The sequence below is a fragment of the Lucilia sericata genome, unplaced genomic scaffold (assembly GCF_015586225.1).
Source record: "Lucilia sericata isolate MDLA Ls3-8-SP2 unplaced genomic scaffold, ASM1558622v1 Contig001385F_arrow, whole genome shotgun sequence".
In the NCBI taxonomy this organism is placed as follows: Eukaryota; Metazoa; Arthropoda; class Insecta; order Diptera; family Calliphoridae; genus Lucilia; species Lucilia sericata.
In genome coordinates, this window is record NW_023995325.1 from 86,170 (window position 1) to 106,626 (window position 20,457).

The 20,457-nt window shown below is 30.6% G+C and overlaps 2 protein-coding genes across 4 annotated transcripts in view; one reads left to right on the plus strand and one right to left on the minus strand.

Annotated features, from left to right (window-relative positions):
* Window positions 1-453: 453 nt before the first annotated feature.
* LOC119611180 lies at window positions 454-4,837 on the plus strand. Its single transcript, XM_037966679.1, has 3 exons — window positions 454-1,339; window positions 1,415-1,607; window positions 4,518-4,837. The coding sequence occupies exons 1-3, from the start codon at window positions 1,103-1,105 to the stop codon at window positions 4,835-4,837; spliced, it is 750 nt and encodes a 249-aa protein (XP_037822607.1). The 5' UTR covers window positions 454-1,102.
* Window positions 4,838-6,842: 2,005 nt separating this feature from the next.
* LOC119611179 (protein spitz-like) overlaps window positions 6,843-20,457 on the minus strand; it is a 34,352-nt gene continuing 20,737 nt past the window's right edge. The window contains exons 2-4 of one of the 3 annotated variants that reach the window (XM_037966677.1): window positions 18,584-19,217; window positions 18,465-18,523; window positions 6,843-9,044 (exon numbers count right to left, since the gene is read on the minus strand). In XM_037966677.1, the coding sequence (XP_037822605.1) occupies window positions 7,788-8,525 (738 nt within the window). In that variant the 5' untranslated portion in view covers window positions 8,526-9,044; window positions 18,465-18,523; window positions 18,584-19,217 and the 3' untranslated portion in view covers window positions 6,843-7,787. Of the gene's footprint in view, window positions 9,045-18,464; window positions 19,218-20,457 lie in introns of all 3 variants that reach the window. The other 2 variants (XM_037966678.1, XM_037966676.1) reach the window with 2 other exon arrangements.

Consider the following 20,457-nt stretch of genomic DNA (forward strand, 5'->3'; position numbering starts at 1 on the left):
ACTAGAACTGAACTAGAACTGAACTAGAACTGACTAGAACTGAACTAGAACTGAAGTAGAACTGAACTAAAACTGAATTAGAACTGAACTATAACTAGAACTGAACTAGAACTGAACTACAACTGAACTGGAACTGAACTGGAACTGAACTAGAACTGAACTGGAACTGAACTAGAACTGAACTAGAACTGAACTAGAACTGAACTAGAACTGAACTAGAACTGAACTAGAACTGAAATAGAACTGAACTAGAACTGAACTAGAACTCAACTAGAACTGAACTAGAACTGAACTAGAACTGACCTAGAACTGAACTAGAACTGAACTAGAACTGAACTAGAACTGAATTAGAACTGAACTGGAACTGAACTGGAACTGAACTAGAACTGAACCAAAACTGAACTAGAACTGAACATCTATGAAAGGCCTTTAAAGTCTAAACTATATATTTATCAATTCTTTTATACTCTCTGAATATTTTTGATTACATTGTATGTATAATTTAAATTTCATATGACTCCAACTTCATTATTAAGTTCGATAATATGCATGTCTCAAAATACGAAACGATAGATAAAAATTTAATCAAAGACAGCATGAGTGAGATGAGTCCCCCAATAAAAACAGATATTTTAAAGAATTGATTCAATTAAGAAAATATACACTTGTTGACTACAATTCGGAAAACAATTTTAAAACAATCTAGTAACAAATTTCAGTTGATCATCACCATCAAATCGACATGAAGCAAAATACAGACTTTATAGGGTCTTAATTTGGACAATTCATGATATGGATTGGATAAATTATTTTATAAATTCATCACTTATTAAATTATTTCCACCTTCAAACAATCCATTCCTTTAAATCTCTGCCCACCTAGTGGGTGTATATATATTTACTCCAGTAACTTAGTTAAAACATCTTAAAAAAAATTCTAATAACTGATCGATAAGAAGCAAAAAAAAAAGAAATACAATATCTAAGTACTCATCATCATATACGAAGAAATCAATGTCGTAAGCATACGAATTAGTTCAAAAACAATTTCGAAAGTGTAATGTACTAAAAATTTCCAATATTCCAAAACCCGGAAACGAAAATGCGACAAACTGGTAAAATTATCATAAATAAAGTGGAAAAACCGAAAACAAAAGTGAAAAATGTCAAAACGAATTTAGTTAATTCTAAAAGTCCCTCATACTGTCAAATATTCGAGTTTATATTGGTCTCTATAAATCGTCTATTAATCGGTTTTGTTACGATTTATATGGGTTGGATGTGTTTGCGTTTGAAATACGAAGATATACCTTTTCATGCTGTTTTGTGTACTTTAGGGGTAGGTAAAGAAGATCGGGGAAGATATTTAACTTATTAATTACTATATCTATTTGTCTTATATACATATGTCTAGTTTGTTTGCTTGATGTCTGAGGGTTTATTGTCACATTATCGCGGTAATGCTTGGACTTTATTATGTTTTCGCACCGAAAAATCGCGTACTCATTGGATTTTACAATTGACTGGTTCGATAATTGGTTTGGTTGGAATTGGTATTAAGTGCTATATAGAGGAAGTACATTTTCATACGGTGCATGGTTTAGTGGGTAAGTAGATGTAACTGAACTACACCTGAACTGAACTGGAAATGAACTATAAATGAACTAGAACTGAAGTAGAACTGAAATAGAACTGAACTAGAACTGAATTAGAACTGAATTGGTACTGAAGTAGAACTGAACTAGAATTGAACTAAACCAGAACTGAACTAGAACTTCAGTAGAACTGAACAAAAACTGAACTAGAACTGAACTGGAACTAGAACTGAAATGAATTGATACTGAACTAGAAATTTAATGGAACCGAATCAAAACAAAACCAAAACTGAACTATAGATGACTGGAACTGAACTAAAACTAAACTAGAACTAAAACTAGAAATGGACTGGAACTGTACTACAACTGAACTAGAACCAAAACTAAAAATGATCTGGAACTGTACTACAACTGAACTAGAACTAAACTAGAACTGAACTAGAACATTACTTGAACTGAACTAGAACTGTACTACAACTGAAATAGAACTAAACTAAAACTGAACTAGAATTGAACTAGAACTGAATTAGAACTGAACGAGAACTGAACTAGAAGTGAACAAGAACTGAACTAGATCTGAACTAGAACTGAACTAGAACTAAACTGAACTAGAACTGAAGTCAATTGATACTGAACTAGAAATTAAATGGAACCGAACTAAAACTAAACTAGAACTGAACTAGAAATGACTGGAACTGAACTAAAACTAAACTAGAACTGAACTAAAACTGAACTAGAACTGAAGTAGAACTGAACTAGCACTGAACTAGAACTGAACTAGAACTGAACTAGAACTGAACTAGAACTGAACTAGAACTGAACTAGAACTGAACTAGAACTGAACTAGAACTGAACTAGAACTTACCTAGAACTGAACTAGCACTGAACTAGAACTTACCTAGAACTGAACTAGAATTGAACTAGCACTGAACTATAACTGAACTAGATCTGAAGTAGAACTGAACTGGAACTGAATTTGAACTGAACTAGAAATCAACTAGGACTGTACTACAACTGAACTAGAACTAAACTAGAACTGAACTAGAACTGAACTAGAACTGAACTAGAACTGAACTAGAACTGAACTAGAACTGAACTAGAACTAGAACTGAACTAGAACTGAACTAGAACTGAATTAGAACTGAACTAGAACTGAACTAGAACTGAACCAGAACTGAACTAGAACTAGAACTGAACTTAACTGTACTACAACTGAACTAGAACTGTACTACAATTGAAATAGAACTGAACTAGAATTGAACTAGAACTGAACTAGAACTAAACTAGAACTGAAATAGATCTGAACTAGAACTTAACTAGACCTGAACTGATCTAGAAATGAACTAGACCTAAACTAGAACTGAGCTAGACCTGAACAAAACTAGGACTAGACTAGAACTGACTAAGAACTGTACTAGAACTGAATCAGAACTAAATTAGAACTGAACTGGAAGTGAACTACAACTGATCTAGAAACGCACTAGAACTGTACTACAACTGAACTATAAACTGAGCTAGAACTGAACTAAAACAGAACTAGAACTGAACTAAAACAGAACTAGAGCAGAACTAGAACTGAACTAAAACAGAACTGGAACTGAACTAGAACTGTACAGGAACTAGGGTGATCGACTCGATTTTTCAACCGGTTTTAAAACCGGTTTTTTCTGCTTTACCAGTGTCGGTTTTTTCTTAATGTTGATTTTTCGAATATCGAATAACCCGTTTTTTTCACTTTTTAAAACCCGGTTTCGAATACTTTTATTTGCTTTGTATTCAAAGATTATTTAAATGAAATTTTTAAGTAAATAATAATACAGCCCGTCTAAATTTTAAAAATATTCGAGTCGAGGAACTAGAGTACATTTTCTACAGCTCTTTTGGTTAAACTTTTTTGATTTTCCTAATTAATTAAAAAAATTTATTTGTAAAATTGATAACTGATAAAATTTAGCAATCTTAAGATTATATTCCAATTACAATAATTAATTTACGGCTGAAATTTTATGGAAGAGTTGGAATGCCTATGCAAATTTCCTTAAACAGGGCTTTTAAAATAAGCTAGGATTACATAGTACCTTATGTTTAACAGAAGTGTCCCACTTTTTTCCTATTTTTTTTATATTAAAGAAATAATGTAAATCAGACGACTAGATCTAAAGTTATAATCTTTTAAACTGTTAAAAATCATTTCGGGCCATGTTTTATTAATCAAATTTAAACATAGACATTAAGTTTTTCAAACTAAAATATATTTTTTTTAATTATAATGAAAAACCGGTTAACCGGTTTTTTCTGAATTTGAAAAATATCAACCGGTTTTTTTTAAATGTCAACTATTCGAAAACCGGTTTTTGGAAAATGTCGAATAATCGATCACCCTAACAGGAACTAAATTATTACTGAAAATATAACTAGGAACCATATTTCGATCACTGAAACAGTGAAAACATTTTCTTGAAATCCATTTGCTTATGGAATCGCCCATATTATATTAGCACACTAAAGTATGCTATACTATGTTTTATTTATGACAAACCGGTAAAATAAGAATGCAAATACAGTGGGCAAGATTAGGAAAACAAGACTTTTGTAGGGTACGCAGCCGGCTACAGAAGTGGGCGTGGCACTAAGTAAACACTAAAATTCGTATATTGGCAAAACTAGTTAGAGTCCTCAAATCTTGTAAGACCATATTTAGAATCAATATTAATATTTAGCACAAAAATTGGTGGACTAACAAGAAAGGGTGAGGGAGGCACCTTCGATATAAGAGTAAAAACTAAAATTTGTGTATCTGGTAAGACATAACAGCTAGATTCCTCAAATTTGACATTCTTATAAACATTTCCTAATTTCATATTACTATTTTTTAAAACTATAAAAAATACACATTTTAATAAAAAATTTTAACATTTACAGGTTTAGCCACAGCTGTTCTTCTTATACTAAGCCTTCTAACAGGCTTAAGTGCCCTGTATGCCACAGAAATGAAACATTATATGCAACCTTTATGCAATAAAGCTTTTCACAATATCTGGGGTTTATTAACCTTCACTCTGGCCATGATCAGCATGTATACCGCTTATGAAACGGAAATATTTTTTCAACATTCTTTAGATGCTGCCAATTACCAGGATTTCAAATGGTTAATACAATCGTGTATAGTTATTATATGGTTATTAACCTGTTATGGTCCCTTATGGTGTTTAATTTATTCAAAATTATGTAGAACTTGTTAAAGGAAATAAAACTAATAAATTATAGATGTTTTTTTTTTAGTTTTAGTGTTAACATAATAATTTTTATTAGAAAACATTTAAAAGTTTGTTTTAATTTTGTAGCAAAGTGCATTTTTAAATAATAATTTATAAATAATACTTTTGTGTAGAGTGTGTAGTTTTAAATTTATAAAAAAATGTGTAAAATTTAAAAGAAATTTTTTTTGAATAAAACTTACAAACTAAAACAAAACAATGAGAACATTTACACTTAATGTAGAGGTTTTTTTTTATTCGAGTTTGAGATGAAAAGGGATTTCTTTTAAAAAATATATTTTTTGTTTGAGTTTTTGCTTAAGTTTAGCTTTTATTTAAAGGGAGCTGTTAATTTAAGTTTAAAGCACTTTAAAGGCAATATTTTTGTTAATACTTTTTTTTTAGCAAGTTTTAAGTAGTTTTTAATTTAATTTTATTTTTCTGGAATATTTATCAATTGTTTGGTTATATCTATAATAAACATATCACTTTGTGTTATAAATAAGTCGGCAAATTATTGGGAGGAGTTTTTTCCTTTTTGGTATTTGCTTTTTGTTTAATTTATCCTAATGAAATTTTAGAGAATCATCTTAATACTTTCAAAACTATTATTTAAATTTTAACTAAGAATTAGCTAATTGATATTGAAAATACTTTTATTTGACTATAAAAGTATTAAAAAATTTTCATACAAAATAATACTCTAAAACAATTCGAAATGTATTCTAAGTTAAAGAAAGACTTCTTTTCTATTCGAGTGCTCAAGAAATTAAAAAAAAAAGTGAAAATCAATTCCCGTCTAAAAAACTTCTTTGAAATTTTCAGTTTGCAGTTTTTTTTTCAGCATGACTTTTAAAATTTATTTAAACCTTTATTAACAATAGCGGAATTTGAAGAAGAACTTCAAAAAGGCAAGAATTTGCATTTAACGAAAAGATTTAATTTCCTGTGAAATGAACTGAAACTGATCTAGAAATGAACTAGAACTAATCTAGCACTGATCTGATCTAAAACTTCACAAAAACTGATCTAGAAGTAATTAAGGACTGAACTAGAAGAGAACAGAAAGAACACAACTAGAACAGAACTAGAACAGAACCAGAATAGAATGGAACTAGAACAGAACTAGAACATAACTAGAACGGAACTAAAACAGAACTAAAACAGAACTAGGACAGAACTGGAACAGAACTAGAACAGAACTAAAACAGAACTAGAACAGAACTAGAACATAACTAGAATAGAACTAGAACAGAACTAGAACAGAACTAGAACTAGAACAGAACTAGAACAGAACTAGAACAGAACTAGAACAGAACTAGCACAGAACTAGAACAGAACTAGAACAGAACTAGAACAGAACTAGAACAGAACTAGAACAGAACTAGAACAGAACTAGAACAGAACTAGAACAGAACTAGAACAGAACTAGAACAGAACTAGAACAGAACTAGAACAGAACTAGAACAGAACTAGAACAGAACTAGAACAGAACTAGAACAGAACTAGAACAGAACTAGAACAGAACTAGAACAGAACTAGGACAGAACTGGAACAGAACTAGAACAGAACTAAAACTGAACTAGAACAGAACTAGAACTGAACTAGAACTGAACTAGAACTGAACGAGAACAGAACTAGAACAGAACTAGAACAGAACTAGAACAGAACTAGAACAGAACTAGGACAGAACTAGAACAGAACTAGAACATAACTAGAACAGAACTAAAACTGAACTAGAACTGAACTAGAACTGAACTAGAACTGAACTAAAACTGAACTAAAACTGAACTAGAACTGAACTAAAACTGAACTAAAACTGAACTAGAACTGAACTAGAACTGAACTAGAACTGAACTAAAACTGAACTAAAACTGAACTAGAACTGAACTAAAACTGAACTAAAACTGAACTAGAACTGAACTAGAACTGAACTAGAACTGAACTAGAACTGAACTAAAACTGAACTAGAACTAGAACTGAACTAGAATTGAACTAGAACTGAACTAGAACTCAACTAGAACTGAACCAGTACTGAACTCTAGAACTGAACTAAAACTGAACTGGAACTGAACTAGAATTGATCTAAAACTGAACTAGAATTAATCTAGACCTGATCTAGAACCAAACTAGGATTGATCTATAGTTTAACTAGAACTGATCTAGAAATTAACTAAAACTGAATTAGACCTAAACTAGATCTAAACTAGAATTAATCTAGAACTGATCTAGAACCATTAAAAGAACCGATCTAGAACCATTAAAAGAACCGATCTAGAACCATTAAAGAATTAAACTAGAACTAAACTGTAACTGAAGTAGAATTAATCTGGAACTGATCGTGAAATGAGCTAGAACAAGAGCTGAACAAGAACTGAACTTATAATCATGATATAAAAATAAAACTGATTTACAACTGAACTCGAAACCGATTTAAAACTGATCTATAATTAATCTAGAATTGATCTTGAACTCAATTAGAAATGATCTAGAACTGATCTATAGTTGGTTTAAATTTTTCACGAAAAATCAAAAATTTTACATAAAATTCGAAATTTCACTAAAAATTCTAAATTTTATTAAAATTTTAAATTTTCTTAGAAAATCCAAATTTTCACTAAAATTTCAAAATTTTCTTAGAAAATCCAAATTTTTACTTAAATTTTAAAATTTCAAAATTTAACTAAAATTTCAAAATATAACAAAAATTTCAAAATTTAACTAAAATTTCAAATTTTCACTAAAAATCTGTATTTTTAAATCCATGATTAAAAATCCCAAAATTTAAAGAAAAATTCTAAATAATTTCTTTAAAAATAAAAAAAACTAGCAAATACTGCATAAAAGGTAATGCTCCACACAAATCTTAATACTAATCTATAAACTGCCCTTTATTTAAGAAAATTTTCTTCCTCCTTACTTCCTCTCCAGCACTTTACAATTTATTAAAACGTTTGCTAGAAAAGCCCATGGGAAATGCCTCAATGTGATGCCTTAACCAAGAAACTTTACCATCCTTATTCAATAAAAATCGCATATCATTATTAGAATCATCGGCCGAACAGCAATGTTTATCCGTACAAAAGCGACAATTGTTGTAGGCCAAAGTTGAAGTATAATCATATTCTTCATACATAATCTTGGCGGATTTTTGATCATAACGTAGATATAGCGTCAAGCAGACGAATAACAAGAATAGTAAAATGCAAGTAGCACCACTGGCAATGCTGGCCTTTTCCAATATGGGACGAGGACGTTTGGGTTCATAGGAACCATCAAGTTCTTTGTATTCACAACGTGGACCCATAAAACCAATGGCGCACTCACAATTATACATAATGGAATCACCTATCTTGACCGTAAAACAAGTGGCCTCATTGAGACAATACCAGGCATCATAATTGGCCGGACACTTGAAAGTGGGGAAGGTTATATTGGGCCTAGGAGTGGTAGTAGTAGTGGTGGTAGTGCTGGTGGTGGTAGTACGTGCCGTAGTAGTTGTTGGAGCCTTGGTGGTAATGGGCGCATTAATTGGCCTAGGTTTGGGTAAAGAACGACTAGAACAGGCCCATGTGGAGGGTGTTAGATGGAGTAACAATAAAAGGCAGCTTATAAACAAAAAATGGAATTTTGGTTTTAAATACCACAATAAGTTTGTTGTTAAGTTCAACATGTTGTTGTTAATTTTTTTAAATTAGTTGTTACAAAAATTACCCAAAATGGAATGAATTTAATTAAATATAAAATAAATTAGTTTCACTTGGTTTTTTTCGAGGTTATAATGTGCAATTCTTTAAGTTAACTTTAAGAATTTAAACAATATTTGGTTTATTTCTTTTCACAAAATAGTTTAGTTTTTTTTTTTTTTAATTAAAAAATTTTTTGGTATATTTACTTGAGTGTTGACAAATAATTGGAATTATGTTAAATTATAACATTAAACTTTATAAAAAAGTTAAAAGTATCACAATGAAATTAAAAAAAAAAATTCTAAAAATTAAAACTTATAAAAATAAACTCTTTTAATTGTTATTAATAATAAAATTTCTTGGTCTAATGTTTAAAAAAAATTGTATCACTTTTCTTTTTAAAACTTAAATTAATATTTTTGCTCTTCACCGTCTGTGCTTGGCTTGTCTGTAGTTAATCAAGTCCTTGTTATCCTTTTGCTAATCCTTAGCTAAACAGCTGGCTGGGGGGAGTAAACAAAAAGAAAGAAAATAAAACAAAAAATTAATTCTTATTGTCATAAATCCCCCGTGTTTTGTTTTTTTCTGTGATGATTTACTGAAAAATTTTAATGAAAAATGATTAATATTAATATTAATTGCAATTGGTTTTAAAATAAATAAATATTATACGAAATTTTTCAATTAAAATCAATTAAACATTTGTTTACTATGGCAACTTTAACAACTCTACACCTGCACCTACTAGAATATAGAGAAACAACGCATATTTTGTTATCAGTACTTCGAAAAATTTTAGGGTTATAAGGTCATTGATGCATTTTTTCTAAATTTGAAAAAAATAAACACAAAAAAGTAACAACGCAATTTGTTTAAAAATTTCGGTAAGAAACAGAACTTAATTAGAACAGAACTAATACAGAACTAGAACAGAACTAGAAGAAAGTTAGAACAAAGCTAGGACAAAACTAGAACTGAACCAGAACGGAACTAGAACTGAACCAGAACGGAGCTAGAACAGAACAGAACTAAAACAGAACTAGAGCAAAACTAGAACAGAACTAGAACAGAACTAGAATACAACTAGAATAGAACTAGAACAGAACTAGAACTAGAACTAAAACAGAACTAGAACAGAACTAGAACAGAACTAGAACAAAACTAGAACAGAATTAGAACAGAACTAGAACAGAACTAGAACAGAACTAGAACAGAACTAGAACAGAACTAGAACAGAACTAGAACAGAACTAGAACAGAACTAGAACAGAACTAGAACAGAACTAGAACAGAACTAGAACAGAACTAGAACAGAACTAGAACAGAACTAGAACAGAACTAGAACAGAACTTGAAGAGAACTAGAACAGAACTAGAACAGAACTAGAATAGAACTAGAACAGAACTAGAACAGAACTAGAACAGAACTAGAACAGAACTAGAACAGAACTAGAACAGAACTAGAACAGAACTAGAACAGAACTAGAACAGAACTAGAACAGAACTAGAACGAACTAGAAACTAGAACAGACTAACAGAACTAGAACAGAACTAGAACAGAAACTGGAACAGAACCAGAACAGAACTAGGACATAACTAGAATAGAACTAGAACATAACTAGAATAGAACTAGAACATAACTAGAATAGAACTAGAACTAGAATAGAACTAGAACAGAACTAAAACAGAACTAGAACAGAACAAGAACAGAACAAGAACAGAACTAGAGCAGAACTAGAACAGAACTAGAACAGAACTAGAATAGAACTAGAACAGAACTAGAACAGAACTAGCACAGAACTAGAACAGAACTAGAATTGAACTAGAATAGAACTAAAACAGAACTAGAATAGAACTAGACAGAATACAGAACTAGAACAGAACTAGAACAGAACTAGAACAGAACTAGAACAGAACTAGAACAGAACTAGAACAGAACTAGAACAGAACTAGAACAGAACTAGAACAGAACTAGACAACTAGAACAGAACTAGAACAGAACTAGAACAGAACTAGAACAGAACTAGAACAGAACAGAACTAGAACAGAACTAGAACAGAACTAGAACAGAACTAGAACAGAACAGAACTAGAACAGAACTAGAACAGAACTAGAACAGAACTAGAACTAGAACAGAACTAGAACAGAACTAGAACAGAACTAGAACAGAACTAGAACAGAACTAGAACAGAACTAGAAAACTAGAACAGAACTAGAACAGAACTAGAACAGAACTAGAACAGAACTAGAACAGAACTAGAACAGAACTAGAACAGAACTAGAACAGAACTAGAACAAAACTAGAACAGAACTAGAACAGAACTAGAACAGAACTAGAACAGAACTAGAACAGAACTAGAACAGAACTAGAACTAGAACAGAACTAGAACAGAACTAGAACAGAACTAGAACAGAACTAGAACAGAACTAGAACAGAACTAGAACAGAACTAGAACAGAACAGAACAAACTAGAACAGAACTAGAACTAGAACAGAACTAGAACAGAACTAGAACAGAACTAGAACAGAACTAGAACAGAACTAGAACAGAACTAGAACAGAACTAGAATTGAACTAGAACAGAACTAGAACAGAACAGAACAAACTAGAACAGAACTAGAACTAGAACAGAACTAGAACTAGAACAGAACTAGAACAGAACTAGAACAGAACTAGAACAGACTAGAACAGAACTACAACAACTAGAACAGAACTAGAACAGAACTAGAACAGAACTAGAACAGAACTAGAACAGAACTAGAACAGAACTAGAACAGAACTAGAACAGAACTAGAACAAAACTAGAACAGAACTAGAACAGAACTAGAACAGAACAGAACAGAACAGAACTAGAACAGAACTAGAACAGAACTAGAACAGAACTAGAACAGAACTAGAACTAGAACAGAACTAGAACAGAACTAGAACAGAACTAGAACAGAACTAGAACAGAACTAGAACAGAAATAGAAGAACAGAACTAGAACATAACAAGAACAGAACTAGAACATAACAAGAACAGAACTAAAACAGAACTAGAACTGAAGTAGTACAGAACTAAACAAGAACTGAACTATATCTGATCTAAAATTGTTGTGGAATTGAACTAGAACCGCACTTAAAATTAAGCAGAATACATTGGATATCTCTCCATTGAAAAAAATATTCCCACTAGTTTAGTTAGCACTTTCAAACCACACGCACAATTATATACGTTTACTGAACAATAACAACAACGTGTTCACTTCACAAAACAACAATTTATTATTAAACACTTCAGACAGGTTTTCTTCACATTCACTATTTATGAGTAACAATTAATAATATTTCTTTTTTATAACTTTGATATTTATTTTTTTTATCCAACACTTTATACACATTAACACACTTTATATTTATGTCCTTCCTTCCTTCCTGTCTGTCTGGGTCGTCGTCGGTCGGGTCTTCTCCACAAACACTCAGTCAGTAGTAGTACACTTAGTAGTCGGAGCCATAAAGATCAAAGTGAAATAAGAACAAACAACCACTTTACGAGAGTAGAATGGAAATCTTTTTACAAACTTTGAATTTGTTCTAAAGAACAATACATTAGTATTTTACGTTTTCTTTGATTTAGTTTTAGAAATATTTATTATTTTGTTTATAAAATGTTGTATTCCGTTGATTATCCTAGCTCATCAAAGCTGGCTGTGATATGCGTTGATAATCCATATCACAACCACTTGATGAGGCTTAGATAAGCAACATTTTCATAAATAAATGAAAATAGTTAGCTTTAATATGAATTTCATTATTTTAAGAGTTTAACACTTTTCCGCTGGTTACTGGGACAACAAATCTAAGCTCATCAAAGCTGGCTGTGATATGCAATTTTTTAAAGTTTTAAAAGAACTATAAAAAGTTAATTTAAGCATTTCACAACCACTTTGTGAGGCTAAGACAAGTGTATTTGTTTATTTTTTGTATATTAAACTTTTATTATTTTATTGTATTTGATTTGTTTTTCTGTTTTTCGTTTATATATTTTTTATTTGTAAGAAGAAAAAAATTTATTTTAATTAATTATAAGAAATGTGACGCTCCTCAAAGCTGGCTGTGATATGAATATTAAAATTAAATTTAAAAGAGAAAACATTTCGCAGCCACTTTGAAGAATGACACAATTCTTTTGAGGAGCCACCAATAGAATATTTTTTGTTTTTTTTTTTTATTCTCAAAAACACTCAAACATAGACAAAAAGTTATTTTTCAATTTCTCTACTCTGCATATTATCACATAGAACAGCAACAAGAACAACAAACACAGTTGGTTGGTTGGTCATCAAAAAATTGCACAAATACTCACAAACAGGAATGTTTAAATAAATAAAATTTGGAAAAAATATTTAAAAAATCGAACAGAATAATAAAAAATTGGTATAAACATCATTAAACTTCAGTTGTTTAGACTGTAGAACTGAACTAATACTAAACTAGAACAGAACAGAACTAGAACAGAACTAGAACAGAACTAGAACAGAACTAGAACAACTAGAACAGAACTAGAATAGAACTAGAACAGAACTAGAACAGAACTAGAACAGAACTAGAACAGAACTAGAACAGAACTAGAACAGAACTAGAACAGAACTAGAACAGAACTAGAACAGAACTAGAACAGAACTAGAACAACTAGAACAGAACTAGAACAGAACTAGAACTAGAACAGAACTAGAACAGAACTAGAACAGAACTAGAACAGAACAGACTAGAACAGAACTAGAACAGAACTAGAACAGAACTAGAACAGAACTAGAACTAGAACTAGAACAGAACTAGAACTAGAACGGAACTAGAACAGAACTAGAACAGAACTAGAACAGAACTAGAACAGAACTAGAACAGAACTAGAACAGAACTAGAACAGAACTAGAACAGAACTAGAACAGAACTAGAACAGAACTAGAACAGAACTAGAACAGAACTAGAACAGAACTAGAACAGAACTAGAACAGAACTAGAACAGAACTAGAACAGAAACTAGAACAGAAACTAGAACAGAACTAGAACAGAACTAAGAACAGAACTAGAACAGAACTAGAACAGAACTAGGAACAGAACTAGAACAGACCTAGAACAGAACTAGAACAGAACTAGAACAGAACTAGAACAGAACTAGGAACAGAACTAGGACAGAACTAGAACAGAACTAGAACAGAACTAGAACAGAACTAGAACAGAACTAGAACAGAACTAGAAACTAGAACAGAACTAGAACAGAACTAGAACAGAACTAGAACAGAACTAGAACAGAACTAGAACAGAACTAGAACAAACTAGAAACAGAACTAGAACAGAACTAGAACAACTAGAACAGAACTAGAACAGAACTAGAACAGAACTAGAAACAGAACTAGAACAGAACTAGAACAGAACTAGAACAGAACTAGAACAGAACTAGAACAGAACTAGAACAGAACTAGAACAGAACTAGAACAGAACTAGAACAGAACTAGAACAGAACTAGAACAGAACTGAACAGAACTAGAACAGAACTAGAACAGAACTAGAACAGAACTAGAACAGAACTAGAACAGAACTAGAACAGAACTAGAACAGAACTAGAAACAGAACTAGAACAGAACTAGAACAGAACTAGAACAGAACTAGAACAGAACTAGAACAGAACTAGAACAGAACTAGAACAGAACTAGAACAGAACTAGAACAGAACTGGAACAAACTAGAACAGAACTAGAACAGAACTAGAACAGAACTAGAACAGAACTAGAACAGAACTGGAACAGAACTAGAACAGAACTAGAACAGAACTAGAACAGAACTAGAACAGAACTAGAACAGAACTAGAACAGAACTAGAACAGAACTAGAACAGAACTAGAACAGAACTAGAACAGAACTAGAACAGAACTAGAACAGAACTAGAACAGAACTAGAACAGAACTAGAACAGAACTAGAACAGAACTAGAACAGAACTAGAACAGAACTGGAACAAAACAAAAACAGAACTAAAACAGAACTAAAACAGAACTAAAACAGAACTAGAACAGAACTAGAACAGAACTAGAACAGAACTAGAACAGAACTAGAACAGAACTAGAACAGAACTAGAACAGAACTAGAACAGAACTAGAACAGAACTAGAACAGAACTAGAACAGAACTAGAACAGAACTAGAACAGAACTAGAACAGAACTAGAACTGCAAAAGAAAAAGCAAAAACGACTAGAATAGAACTAATTCTAAAATTAAACTTAAAATCGCCATAACATCGCAAATCTGCTGAAATATTGTTTATTGTTAATTTTTTGCCAAGATAAGAGCAACAACAAAAATTTTGTTTATAATACAGTAAATAAATGCAACAACTATACACATCTTTAATGAATGAAGAAATTTTATGTTGTACAACAAAAATTGTATGGACAAAAAGAGCATTGATCTATAATTTTGATTAAGTAAAATGCAGGCGGCAATAAAACAGAAACAAAAAAACGGTCAATGTATTGAGCACAATAGGATGATGACATTTTTCAAAGAAATTAAATAAAAAAAGCAAAACAATTTACTAAACAACACAAATGTAGAAAAAAGAAAATAATTTAAAACAAAAACAGGGATTTACAAAAAAAAAATAATCTTCAACAAAGTATAAAATTGCCTAAAGTCTAGACATTAATAAAAACTAGAGAATGAAATTAGAGAGACTAGATTTAAAAACTTAATTAAGCTAAATGTTTCCGATTTAAATGGAAACAGTGTAGTTAACGTTTTAGACAAGGAAGTTCTGATTTAACACGTTTTAGTTTGTGTTGCAATTCATTTGCAAAACATTTATTTATGAATGAAACTATACACACAAAACTAAAGCAATTGTTTTCCTCTAAAAAAAAAGCACGTGCTTTTAGCTTAAATCCACAAAATCTTAAATAAAAACCATAATCAAAAATTGAAACAGTTAAAAATTTATAATATGAACATGGGGAAGGCGCCACAAAACTCTCAAAATGATAATAATTTCCCAAGTAAATCATTTTTATATAACACACACAAAAGAAAACCAAAATCATCATGTTGGGTTCTTAAATGTACATGAAAAGTAAAAAGAAGCTGTCGCCAAAAAACAAATTAAAATCAATAATAAATATTATTTAAGCGCCACCTCAAGAAAATATTAAGAAAAAAGCAACTGTTATTAAACAAATATCAATTTTTTTGAACAAAATATACAGCAAAACAAAAAAAAAAACGGCGTCTTTGATAATAAAACTGAAAAACACGTCTTGAAGAATTTTTACAAAAAGAGCATAATTTCTTTAACTTCGCAAATCAAGAGCAGCTACAAAATATTAAAGAAATCAAATAAAGCAAAGTTCATACAAAATGCCACCAATTCTTTAAATTTAATATTGCAGAGCATTAGCTGAAGATAGGAATATTTTCAAGTTGAATAACCAAATAATTAAAACAAAAAGTAAATAATGAAGATTATCATTCAAAATATACAAAAAAATGATTAGCAGAAATTTTGTGAATGTATTTAATGCTAAATACAACTGTGTGAATAAAAATGCAACACTGTTGACAATATGGATTTTATTTGAAAAGTTAACGGTCAAAACAAATTATATTTGAAAACTGACAAAGTACTAAAATATACCAAAACTGAATTCTAGAAATGAAAGAGAACAGAAAAGAATTAGAATAGAACTAGAGAATAGAACTGGAACAGAACTAGAACAGAACTAGAACAGAACCGGAACAGAACTAGAAATGAACTAGAACTGAACGACAACTGAACTAGAACAGAACTAGAACCGAACTTGAACAGAAGTAGAAAATAACTAGAACAGAACTAGAACAGAACTAGAACTGAACTAGAACAGAACTAGAAACGAACTTGAACAGAACTAGAAAATAACTAGAACAGAACTAGAACAGAACTAGAACTAGAACAGAACTAGAACTAGAACAGAACTAGAACTAGAACAGAACTAGAACAGAACTAGAACAGAACTAGAACAGAACTAGAACAGAACTAGAACAGAACTAGAACAGAACTAGAACAGAACTAGAACAGAACTAGAACAGAACTAGGACAGAACTAGAACTGAACTAGAACTGAACTAGAACTGAACTAGAACTGAACTAGAACTGAACTAGACCAGAACTAGAACAGAACTAGAACAGAACTAGAACAGAGCTAGAACAGAACTAGAACAGAACTAGAACAGAACTAGAATAGAACTAGAACAGAACTAGAACAGAACTAGAACAGAAGTAGAACAAAACTAGAACAGAACTGGAACAAAACTAGAACAGAACTAGAACTGAACTAGAACTGAACTAGAACTGAACTAGAACTGAACTAGAACTGAACTAGAACTGAACTAGAACTGAACTAGAACTGAACTAGAACTGAACTAGAACTGAACTAGAACTGAACTAGAACTGAACTAGAACTGAACTAGAACTGAACTAGAACTAGAACTAGAACTGAACTGAAACTGAACTAGAACTGAACTAGAACTGAACTAGAACTGAACTAGAACTGAACTAGAACTGAACTAGAACTGAACTAGAACTGAACTAGAACTGAACTAGAACTGAACTAGAACTGAACTAGAACTGAACTAGAACTGAACTAGAACTGAACTAGAACTGAACTAGAACTGAACTAGAACTGAACTAGAACTGAACTAGAACTGAACTAGAACTGAACTAGAACTGAACTAGAACTGAACTAGAACTGAACTAGAACTGAACTAGAACTGAACTAGAACTGAACTAGAACTGAACTAGAACTGAACTAGAACTGAACTAGAACTGAACTAGAACTGAACTAGAACTGAACTAGAACTGAACTAGAACTGAACTAGAACTGAACTAGAACTGAACTAGAACTGAACTAGAACAGAACTAGAACTGAACTAGAACTAGAACTGAACTAGAACTAGAACTGAACTAGAACTAGAACTGAACTAGAACTGAACTAGAACTGAACTAGAACTGAACTAGAACTGAACTAGAACTGAACTAGAACTGAACTAGAACTGAACTAGAACTGAACTAGAACTGAACTAGAACTGAACTAGAACTGAACCTAGAACTGAACTAGAACTGAACTAGAACTAAACTAGAACTGAACTAGAACTGAACTAGAACTGAACTAGAACTGAACTAGAACTGAACTAGAACTGAACTAGAACTGAACTAGAACTGAACTAGAACTGAACTAGAACTGAACTAGAACTGAACTAGAACTGAACTAGAACTGAACTAGAACTGAACTAGAACTGAACTAGAACTGAACTAGAACTGAACTAGAACTGAACTAGAACTGAACTAGAACTGAACTAGAACTGAACTAGAACTGAACTAGAACTGAACTAGAACTGAACTAGAACTGAACTAGAACTGAACTAGAACTGAACTAGAACTGAACTAGAACTGAACTAGAACTGAACTAGAACTGAACTAGAACTGAACTAGAACTGAACTAGAACTAGAATTGAACTAGAATTGAACTAGAACTGAACTAGAACTGAACTAGAACTGAACTAGAACTAAACTAGAACTGAACTAGAAGAGTAGAGAAACATAACTAGAAAAAGAACTAGAACTGAAGAAATGCAAATACACGAACTTCCTTATTAAGAATTGAGAATTTTGACAAATTTTTCATTAAGTTTTCAATATTTTCCTTTTTTAAGAATTATCATGTTGCCACTTTTTAGGTTAAAAATTTAAAAATCTCTCCTTAACATTTAACACAATTTTCTGTTAAAACTTATAATTTTCTTAAAGAATTTTTGTTACAGCAAAACAAAAAATTAATTATAAGAAAAATAAAATTATAATACAACAAATAATGTCTAGTTTTTCATACTTTACCCAAGAATTATTAGAATTACATTATTTACATACCCTTATTTTCTTTACATTACACACACACACACAAACACAGGCAAGATTTATTATAATTCCTTTTTTGTTAAAAAAAAAATATTAATTTTTCTTTCTTGCATAAAATCAGCCTTTTTTACCATATAAATACACACACACACACACTAGTGCAGTTATTGAGACGATGAAGAAGAAGAAGAAGTCATTCAATATGTTAAGGCGATGTAGTTGCTGTGATAATAATAATGATGATGTTGAAATGATTATGATGTTGTTTTCAAAACAACTTTGCTGGGGCTTGGTTTTTATCCCTTTTGTGTGTGGTACTTTTAAAAGTTTTGTTAGGGAATATGTGTTGTTATTGCCCTCCCGTTCCTTTATGTTGTAGAAGATACAACAAAATTGTATATTGGAAGTAAGAAAAAAAGGCTTACGAGACCAGGTTTCTTAGTTTTATTCTCCGTATTTTTTTGTTTTGCTTTTAGTATCTTGGCGTTATTGTGGTTTTGCGTGTTTTGTTATTATGCTTCAAAACATTAGGTTGTTGTTGTTTTTACTTTTAGCCAAGTTAATATCGTAGTTTGTAGTTGTTGTTGTTGTTTTTGACTTGTTTTTGTTGTTAACGTGTGCTAGAGTGTTTTTGTCCCTATACGTTGTTTAATTGTGTGATTCTTGTTGTTGTTTGGGTCGTCGTCTCACTTTTTATGCTTTATTTTTTTTTTTTGTCTTCAATCGGTCGTCGATCCACGCGAATGTTTGGAAAATGTGAAAAAACTGCAAATAAAGAAGGGGAAAAACAACAAAACATTAAAAATATGAAAACATTAAAATGAAAATTACTATAAAAACATGGGCCCAGCAATAAGAAAAATAAAACTAAAAAAAAATATATAAAAAAACAAATTCATAAACAACAAGAGAGGGAGCGAATGTATATAAAATGAAAAAATGTGAATGAGAAAAAAACCCATAAAAATGCAATTATGTTTTACAGTCAAAGGCCGGGGAAATAAAAAAAAACATTACTACTTATAGATAGTTATAATATTAAGTTACTTAGCGTGAGTAGTAAATATATATAAAAATCCTAGATAATAAAGATTTTTAAATAAAATTTTGAAATTTTTTCTAAATTTTCAAAATTTTTCTTCCAAATTTTCTTATTTTTTTCTCTAGAATTTTTACAAAAACTGAATATTATTGTTATATAACGAATTTTAATGAATATGTTTTAAAATCGCATCGTTTTCGGTCATGTTCGAAAATTCGAACTTAATTTCGAACATTTTTTTTGGACACTACTTCAAAAACTTTTAACAAAATTGGAACTAATCAAGATTTCGCTGTAGTATTCTCTGTTTTTAAAGAAAATTTTGAAAATTATCTTTTAATTTTCGAATATTTTTTTATAATTTTGAAAAATTTTCTCCAAAATGTTTACTGTTTTGTCCTAATTCGTTTGCAAACGCTAAATATTAGTAGTTTAAGTCGATATTTTATATAAGTATAGTTATTTACAACATTTTAGCCGATGTTCGAAAATTCGAACTTAATTTCGAAAATTTTCGAACATTAAAAAAATCATTATTTTTGGACACTACTTCAAAAATTTTACACAAAATTGGAAATAATCAAGATTTGGCTACAATATTCTTTGTTTTTAGACAAAATTTTGAAATTTTTCTTTTAATTTTCGAATATTATTTTTATAATTTGAAAAATTTTCCACTAAAATGTTCACTATTTTCTTTTAAATCGTTAAGAAATGCTAAATATTACTAATGTAATATGATATTTTATATAAATATAGTTATTTGCAGCATTTTAACTGATGTTCGAAAATTCGAACTTAATTTCGAAAATTTTCGAACATTAAAAAAATCATTATTTTTCGACTCCACTTCATAAATTTAACAAAAAATAAGAAATAATAAAGTTTTCCTTTCGGTATTCTTTGTTTTTAGACAAAATTTTGGAAATTTTTTATGAATTCAAAAAATTTTATTTTAATTTT

Coding starts and splice junctions, on each gene's coding strand:
- LOC119611180 (XM_037966679.1), top strand. CDS start 1,103: ATGCGACAAACTGGTAAAATTATCATAAATAAAGTGGAAAAACCGAAA. Junction 1,340..1,414: donor CTGTTTTGTGTACTTTAGGG/GTAGGTAAAGAA, acceptor ACATATGTCTAG/TTTGTTTGCTTGATGTCTGA. Junction 1,608..4,517: donor TACGGTGCATGGTTTAGTGG/GTAAGTAGATGT, acceptor TAACATTTACAG/GTTTAGCCACAGCTGTTCTT.